This window comes from Solenopsis invicta, chromosome 4 (genome assembly GCF_016802725.1).
Source record: "Solenopsis invicta isolate M01_SB chromosome 4, UNIL_Sinv_3.0, whole genome shotgun sequence".
Classification (NCBI taxonomy): Eukaryota; Metazoa; Arthropoda; class Insecta; order Hymenoptera; family Formicidae; genus Solenopsis; species Solenopsis invicta.
In genome coordinates, this window is record NC_052667.1 from 8,398,205 (window position 1) to 8,408,309 (window position 10,105).

Below are 10,105 nucleotides of genomic sequence, written 5' to 3' on the forward strand. Positions count from 1 at the left end.
TCGTGCGAGCTATGATCGATTATTTTAACTTCTACGCGATACAATATACCTGGTGATTAAAATGCCTGGGCTAAATAAAGACCACTTAATTTTATTTTTAGAAATTCTATTCAATAAAATTCTACTTAAAAACCTTATTAAATAGAATTTAAAAAAGAAAGAAATGAAATGGACCTAGGTATTTTAATATGTTTTCCTTAGTCAAATAATTCGTCGACTGATTATTAAATTATCTAAAATTTCTTTTTATTTATTATTCGAGATACATACGTTATTCTTAAAATTCTAATAAATTTTCGACACATATTCAGTTGAATGTAAATGAAAAATCAAATCTTTTCCTGAAATACCTATATCCTCTAGCTATTAAAATTACGATAACAGAAACGAGAAATTGTGTGAACTTCCTTTCTTCATACACGTAGAAAAATAAATTAATTTCGTATGACGCTATTTTCACATCCGACATAGACTATTGAAACATAGCAAAAATTTCTTTTATAATGTTTCATACCTTTAAACGTATAATTTATTGTCTTATATTTTAATGCGTAAAACAAAATAATAAATAATCAAGATTTACAGTTCTATTTAATAATTAATAAAATAAAAAAAATCTTAAGCATTATTTTATGAATTTATTTAAATGTGCAAGATGATACGAGAAAGAAACTGATTTATTTCAATGTATATTATAGAAAGTTTCACTTCTCCTTTCTGACGTCACGTTATAAAAATAAAATGTAAAAGAGCCTCAATCAGAACAGTAAAACAAAGTCAAGTAGGAAAATATAGTAACGATGATTTATTTAATTCTATTCACATATTCCATCATGTATCATTTATGCTTCATTAATTCAACAACAGGCTAGTAATATATAGTCCAAGATACGTAAATCATTCTACCAAATGGCACGTTGCACTCCAGCCATTTTATTATAGTCGACCAGGTGACGAAAGATGAATCGCGATAGCCTCCACCGTTGTACTGTACCTCGGCCTCGAGACGTCACCACACATCTTGGTGTTAATTGTCTCAACGCAGTCTGTCTGGGAATTGTCTCATCTATTTGCTTGCCAGCGAGCTCCTAAAAGCATTATTACATTGTTCAAATTATTTTGATTATTGTGCCATATAGATAATACGCAATACAGATAATATAATAAAGTCCCATTTCAAATAGCGGATAATTATAAAAATGTAAAAAAATGTCATCAAAATGTATCAGTGATAAGCAACATGACGCGACGAAAATTCTGTGTCTTTACTAATTTCATATTCCTCGAGTACTTAAAACATCTCTATTACTTTTACAGATGAAATTGTTTGGATGATTACACTAGTCAATTAAGTAAGAAATTGAACTAATCTGAACAAATAAGAACAACTAAATATAATTATATTTTTAAATAAAAATTAATATTTTCATCAAATGTGTAGTAGATGTAGAAAAATATCAATTAAAATTTATTATTAAAATTAGTTAATAAAACGTTTTTATATTGTGAATTTTTAAGTTTATTGTACATTTAAAGGTATATGAAGAACACTAGAAAAAACGAAACACATTTTATAATATCCAAATTTCATAGCAATTTAAAACAAGGTTTATTATTATATAAAGTTATTTATTATATAATATATTTTTCTCTTGCAGAATTATTGAAAATGAATTATTTTTATTATATTTCTTTATTATATAAATCTAAAAATTATATAAAGTATTTTTCAATAAAAATAAACATTTAGAAAAATGATATAAATTCCTTAAGTAAACATAAAAATATTAAAACAGCTTGTAACATTTTTTAAATTCAATCTCACAAATACTTAATTCACACATTTCAAACTAAAGATGTACAAATTTGCACTTACAAGGTTAAATCAAATCAAATCTTTGATAGCATGTTCGCAATCAAATTAAATCGAATCTGAAATTTTCATGTCAAATCAAATCAAATTTCTTTGATTCGAATATAAATCAAATTTAACTCACATTTTCCCAGATTTACATTATATGCTAATTTTAACTTAATAAACTTAATAAACAAACAATACAAAACGAAGGTTAAGGCTCTTATAAATAAATTAAATTTGAGAGTGAGCTCAAGAGCCACGCTGGATGTCGGGTGCGAGTAAATAAATAACGAATAAATTCAGTGTCAAGCAAACGTTTCGACTTTTAATGACGGTCTTCTTCAGTGGTATTACAAGTATATAAAACAACAACTTAATCGCACTAGTTAAGATACAAATTTATCAAAATAACAAATAAAGATCAAAAATAAAAAAATAATAAAAAATTGAAAACCAGTTACCGAATAGATAGAGATTGTGCATAACCGCGGTGTACATCTTATTTCAACGTCTTAGCATAATGATATTGTGAACCTCACAGAGCGTGTGCAGAGACAAGAGTTTCGTGAAACCACATATATTGGTTGCTAACAAATAAATAAATAAATAAGAAAATAATATTAAAACAATGACTTTAAAACTTGTAACAGACAACAATACAAATAAATAATTAAAAAAGGAAATAAACAAAAAATAAATAAAAAAATAAAATAAATAAAAATAAATATGAAAGCTGTACAAGTCATTAGATATAAAATTGTAAAAAAAACGCATTATAAAATTATGCAAATTAAAAAAAAGGAGAAAAAAGAAATTAAATCGAAGCGAAAATTATATACAAAATACCTCTAAGCACCGAAAACTCGTGTCACAGCCTTGAGATGGGATGTTACATCTCAGTGAGAATAGATACAAATAATAAGGACCGAACCGAGTGGCCCAAACGGAAGGAACAGAAGGAGAAGGGGTGATGAACCTAAGAAGGGGGAATACGATCGAGGATAGGAAGATACGCATCCGAGAGAAGTTCGGTATCGCTTTGTTTATTGAGTCCATGCATTTGATTTTTGATGTGTAACATCTCGGATATAGATCTTTTAACATAAGATGGCTCCTTGTCTAAAATTTCAACGTTCTCCCAATCAAATTCGTGATTTTCTCCAATGCGATGTAACGAAATAACTGAAGGAGAACTGGCTTTCCTAATGTCCGCTTTATGTTCGCCTACTCTTGTTTTCAATTGGCGTTTCGTCTGTCCCACATAAGAAGAATCGCAGTCCTTACAATTAATTTTATAGACCACGTCATTACAAGAAAAACGCTCTAAAGAAGACCGTCATTAAAGGTCGAAACATTTGCTTGACACTGAATTTATTCGTTATTTATTTACTCACACCCGACATCTAGCGTGGCTCTTGAGCTCACTATTTTCAAATTTAAACTTAATAAAGTATTTTCAATGCCGTCGCAGAAGCTTTTTAGAGAAAATTACAAGAATTTCAGAAAATAATTACAAAAAAATGATGTGCTAAGTAAAATTTTATAATAAATACTAGACTATAAATATGGGATATTATACTAATAAATGAGCATTGTGAATACATATCATATAAATTACAATGTTATACAAATGACATCAAACTGATAGTACTTTAATCCATTTCAGTAGGAAAATACATTTTAAAATTTTGTTCTAAGTTCTGTAAAATTATGATATAAACATCTGAAATGTTAAAACATATTTACTAAAACAATTGGTTGTTATACACAAATTGTTAAATAGTTTACAAAATTTAAAAAAAATAAAAAAATTTTTTAAATTGATAATCAAGTACGAGAATTGGCATTAATATAAAATTGGTCATGCAAGAGATATAAATAAAAACAATCAAAATAGGCGTTCAATTCGAATTTTTCAAATTCGAAAACGAATTGAATAGAATCCACTGTAATTCAGAAATTATGAAAAATATTTATACGTTCTTTATCATACACTAAGAAAAAAAATTGTTAACTTGATATAACTGAAAGTAACAAAAACGCCAGTTATAAGCAAATATAAGCCAGACGCAAATGTTTGAGCAGATTATAACAAGAAGATAGTTAATATTTAACGCATATTCTTATAGCAATATCAAATAAATGGTTTACATACAATACAAAATTAATTAAATTATTTAATTTGATTAAATTTCTTTACTTCAAATATTTGAGTATTTAAGTTAAATATATAAATGCTTAAACTGAAGAAATTTAATTTAACTTAAATGCATAAATACTTGAATTCAAGAATTTAATCAAGCTGAACAATTTAGTCAAGTTAACAATATTTTTTCTGTGTAGTAAAATACAATATTTCCTTTTTATGTATTTTTTAAATAATTTTTTGCATTATAAATTTTTAAATAAAAAAAAGGTTGATAAGCTTACAAATAATGCGATTTAGCAACACATTTAGTAATAAGGATTTTTTCACACAATAGCAGCAATTCACAAAATCGTAATTCTCTACAACTCACAGACTCTACATTGTTTTATTCCATATAAAACTTTTATCTAATATCATAACATTTTTTTTACAGAAATATTTGTGTAAAATGTGATTGCCCACATCGCTAATTGGCTAATTTAATATAAAATATTTTAAATGACTGCTCCAAGAAAAAAGTTGCTGTAAGTGGCTGTAATCAATCAAAACATAGTCAAATGAGATGCTTTCAAATATTTTCTATTTCATTCAATCTTATTTTAAATTAAAGTCTCTATACTTTTCAAGAATACAATTCATAGATTCTGGCTGTCACTTTCCATATCATTTTTTAGTCACTTCTCGTGAGAAGAAACAACTATTTTTACCATGGAAGTGAAAATCATTAAGTAACATGATGTGATTTAGGAGAATTTTGTAAAATTGTCTATCTAATCTACAAACAAAAATAAAAAGAGAAACTTAAATTCTATTAATCTAATTCTAATAGTATTGTGATCATTACAAATTCATCAAAATTTAGATCATTTTTCTTACTTTTTGCAATTCAATTACAAAAAATGTCACAAAAAAACTAGTGTCACAATTTTTCTATGAATGTAAATAAAATTTCTACCATGTACACCTTAAATGTAATAAAGCATCATGGTAATACTATGTAGTTCTGAATCCATATAAAATTGTACAAGTATAATGAATTTTTAGATGAAGTGGTGCAATTTAGGAGATGATACAATTTTGGCAACTTATGTCTAACACAAATTCTTATCATATTTAATTAATTTCATAATGTAAATAAAGTCACCTGGAATTTCCATATTCCAATTAGTGTTAACAGATCGTAAATATACAAGTCATAAATTGTTTCTATTGTATAAATTAGATCTCGAGATCTTTGAATAAAGTTTGTAAATATTTTAGATGAATGAAAAAATTTGTTGTGATGTGAACGTCATTCTTCCGACACTGAGATGTAAAAAACTCAGATAATTATTCTAGAATTAAACAGTTATTTACTGGTGATTGTTTAGCGATTAATGTGTCCTTACTCTTATCTCGATTGGCAGGATATCATTACGCTTCAAGACGACCAATCGCAATCGTTCTTCTGCATACTCCTTTGCCCATCTCCTACGTTTCTGATCGCGAATCACTCTGCAGCCGACGTAGTTTCGTAACTGTTGCAACTGCACAGAAAAAGCACCATATAATTAGGCATAAGGAATACATGGTTTAAGTAAACACAGCCTGAAATAAAATAGTCTACGATTTAAAAGAAAACCGCTCATATTTAATAAGTTTATATTCATGTAGCTATGGATCATTAAAAAAATATATCACTTAAGGTGATCGCTTACGCCATGTCCAAGTAAATTTATGGCATTTTTGTTTGGTAGAATGTCGCAGACAGCCGAAACACAACCTCTCAGCGCCGCCATATTTATTGGAAAGCGAATGGGGTGAGTCAACTCCCATGTTAAAAATTTGTACAGTGTTTTGAACGCCATCTAAAGTATGATACCCACAAAATTCTGAACTAGATAGCATTCTGTCGGTAAGAATGCGAAATCTTTTATGTTCTTATCTTTGCTAAATATAGCTAAATGGTTCCGAGCTTTACTAATTCTTAATATTTTTAATAAATTATTTTTTAAATATAAAAATACACAATTTTTTAATATTTTTTCTTTGATTGGATGAGACACACAGACCCGATTGGACACCACCAATCACGTAATCTAATCTAATCCAACCAACGGAAATACTCTAGGCATCGGCCGGTATGATTGGTGATGTCCAAACCGATCTGTGCGCAACTGAGACACTCCCCATAGATTACCGTTCTCTTAATAAAAAGATAATTTACAATAGATATTTTTTGCTTTTAATTGATGATAAAATAGATGCATTTGCACCTTTCCAAGTCTTTTCGGTAATAAATTTAGAGAACGGGTTTCTTCGTGTACACCCAAGGACTTTGATTCTGTCCATGGGGAAATTTTTCAAACTAAGAAGTCACCACTTTCTACATATTTGCAGTTCATGATTAATGAAACAACTAGAGCTTATTGGTCGTTACATTAATCATAAACTGTAAATATGTAGAAAGATAGCGACTTTTTAGTTTGGAAAATTTCCCCATGGACAGAATCAAAGTCCTTGGGTGTACATGGGGAAATTTTCCAAACTAAGAAGTCGCTATCTTTCTACATATTTACAGTTTATGATTAACGTAACGACCAATAAGCTCTAGTCGTTACATTAATCATAAACTGCAAGTATGTAGAAAGTGGTGACTTCTCAGTTTAGAAAATTTCCCCATGGACAGAATCAAATTCCATAGGTGTACAGCTGTGAGCTAAAAGGCGAACGTAATTGTTTGATCCACAAGTAAGAACCAATTACGTTCGCCGTTTCGATGAGCAAGTCTACATTCTAAAAACCAACGAAGAAAATGTGTTACAACCATTGAACTATACTTTACCTGGAATGGGCAGTAACCGCCAGAAAACGTGACGAGAGAGAGCCATTTTGAAGGGCCACTTCTCTTTGTCAGTACAGTCACGTTAGAAAGTTTTGCAATACCGGCACATGAGAATAGATAAACGAGCGACTTGAGTGACATACATAAATAAAACAAAAGCAGAATTGTATTATATTTTTTTTAAGTATTTAAGAAACTTTTTAAGTAAAAGTTAATTTTTCCTCGTTTCCACGAATTTCGTTACATGCTGTATTAATATGAAAACAAAGAAATTTAACTTTTGAGGAGGAATATAAGGTGAATGCTGACACAAGCGCAGAGAACGCTTAGAAAAAGAGAGGTGGCCCCTCACATCACTATTTCTATCACGTTATCCGCTTACGGACGTTATATGGCAGTGCCTATTCCAGTTAGAGTATAGTTCAATGGTTGCAACCTTTTAGCTTACGACTATACAGTCGTAAGTTAAAAGGTTGCAAAACATTTTTTTCGATGGTTTTTGGAATGTAGACTTGCTCATCGAACGGCGAACGTCATTGGTTCTTACCTGTGGATCCAACCAATTACGTTCGCCGATCAATGAGCAAGTCTACATTCCGAAAACCATCGAAGAAAATGTGTTGCAACTTTTTAGCTCATAAATTTACACGTGACTTTAGTGAAGTATCAAATTTAGAGGAATAAAGGTTACATTTAGACCCTGTCACAATTAGATGAGATAAAATTCTTTCTTTTTTAATAGCTCCTTTACCAATTTCGGAATTCATTTTTAATTATATTAAAAAAATATAAATAAATTAATAGGTATTAATAATAAAATAACATACTTACCTAATCTAACCTACTCCTACTGCCTATATCTTACATCGGCTGCATTCTGAAATTCACTGTCAGTACTGCAAATTTATAATTTACGTAACGTAAACTATATATTTTTAGTACTGGTAGTGAATTTCGAAACGTAACCATCGACGGAGCCGAGCACCAAAAGAACTCATCATCACAGATGGCTAGACATGACTGGTTTGCCGCGCATGCGCAAGAAAACGCGTCCCGAACGGTAACATTGCGCAGTGTTGCTAGATGGGTCGCTTTTTTCGCGCATGCGCAACAGTAGAGGCATTTAATACAGTACCGTATAGTAATACATATGTATAGGTGGGAAATCTTGGCAAACTGTTGCTGCAAAGGTTAAATGTAAGCTATATTTCAAAACATTCCTTTCGAGAAAAATTTTACTCAAAATAGTATAGTATACGTTACGTGTATTATATATTTCAAGTAAAATTTTTTTCTAAAGGAACGTTTTAGAATCTAATCTTAATAGTGTAAATTATTTTGTACATCAATTATTTAATTTTTTTATAATTATTTTTGGGCACGTGCATGTAAATCTTATTAATGTCTAAATAACTAATATTTTTTCTTTTTAAGAAGCGGTAATACTGAAGGAGACGGTCTTCCTCACCGATTTTGATGAAATTAGGCTCATTCGATGCGTTTTCACATGAAACTAACGAATCTGGCAGAAAAAAGTGTCGCTCGGCCACACGAACCGAGATATCAATCGTCAAAGTTAGCGATTGTACAGGTTAGAATATCAGTCATCTCGGCGTAATGTAACGAACTGAGCATGCGCTGTGATAGAAATATGCACGAAATTTGAAATGCTTATTAATAATTATATCACTGCCACATTTACTACACTTGCTTGTATTTGCTAAAACATTATGTTGGATTAAAAAAATTATTAGTTTTTGTGCAATGTAGATTTTTTTTATTAAGGCATGAAAACAATTTATTTTATAAAATTAATTAATTTAATTAATAGACACATTCCACTTACAAATAGATATCTTGAAACGAGGTCTACATATGTATTGCTCCCTCCACATGAGTTTGCGACTTTCCACACGAAGGGAGGTCCACCCCATTCCCACCCCCACTCATGTGGAGGGAGCAATACATATGTAGACCTCGTTTCAAGATATCTATTTGTAAGTGGAATGTGTCTATTAATTAAATTAATTAATTTTATAAAATAAATTGTTTTCATGCCTTAATAAAAAAAATCTACATTGCACAAAAACTAATAATTTTTTTAATCCAACACAATGTCTACTTTTTATTGAACATTTGTATAATATATTTTATAATTAACAGGGAGGGAGGAATAAAATATACAATGATGTAATTATTAATAAAGAAACGTTTCAAATTTTGTGCAAATTTCTATCATAGCGCATGCTCAGTTCTTTACATTACGCCGAGATGACTGATATTCTAACCTGTACAATCGCTAACTTTAATGATTGATATCTCGGTTCTCGTGGCAAAGCGACACTTTTTTTTGCCAGATTTGTTAGTTTCATGTAAAAACGCGTCGAATAAGCCTAATTTCATCAAAATCGGTGAGGAAGACCGTCTCCTTCAGTATTACCGAAGCTTTTTTTTATTATTATTGAAAGACAGGCTCTAGTAGTACCCTTTTCCGTATGGTTATAATACTTTACTGAGGCTGAGTTTTATGCGCATGTGCAAAAAAAGCGACCCATCTAGCAACACTGACATTGCGTGCGTGTCAGTGCGTGTCGCGTTGCGTGCGAAGTCAGTTGAGGAACGACCGTCGTAGCGAGTAGTGAGTGAGCACGTGTGTAATGAGCGAGCGAATCATTTTGGTATCATTTTTTACAATACATTATATTATCTCGCACACATCTGTGTTTTCCCTCACCCACCCCTACAGTTATATATAATTATATATCAATTATGTCCATATATATGAAAATATATATAATAATTGTGGGATTTCAAAGGAGACACTCTTCTTTAGTCAATTCGAATATATTTCATAATTACAGGAGATTTTTCTGATTTTTGCGGCATACATCACCGCGCGACGTAAATACCGACTTTAATTTGGAAATGTCATTACACTATTAGACATTTCGTTTTTCTAATTTAACCTTTAAAGGCTCGACAGTTGATAACATCACGCCCATATTTAATTTGATTTTATCTAATTCGATACTTTGATTTACTTTAAATATAAAAGTTTGTATCAACGTCGTTAGAATAATTTTTATAGCAATCATTCCATATGTCATACCTACAAGTTTGTCAATTATATGTAAATCAATTTTACTATGATACATTATAATTTATTTATGTTTACCTATATAATTCCTCGGCCCGTCACTAAAAGGGGCGAAGTAAAACGACTGATTATTTTTGATATTAACTGGAAGAAATCTATCCGGATCAAATACTAATG

At 30.0% G+C, this 10,105-nt stretch overlaps 1 protein-coding gene across 1 annotated transcript; it reads right to left on the bottom strand.

Moving 5' to 3' along the window:
* Nucleotides 1–782: 782 nt before the first annotated feature.
* On the bottom strand, nt 783–5,871 carry LOC105196281 (28S ribosomal protein S14, mitochondrial). The gene is made up of 3 exons (XM_011162101.3): nt 5,705–5,871; nt 5,396–5,533; nt 783–1,088 (listed from the first exon to the last, which is right to left on the bottom strand). Exons 1-3 carry the CDS (start codon nt 5,852–5,854, stop codon nt 903–905), a joined length of 474 nt encoding a protein of 157 aa, XP_011160403.2. The 5' UTR covers nt 5,855–5,871; the 3' UTR covers nt 783–902.
* Between the last annotated feature and the right edge of the window lie 4,234 nt (nt 5,872–10,105).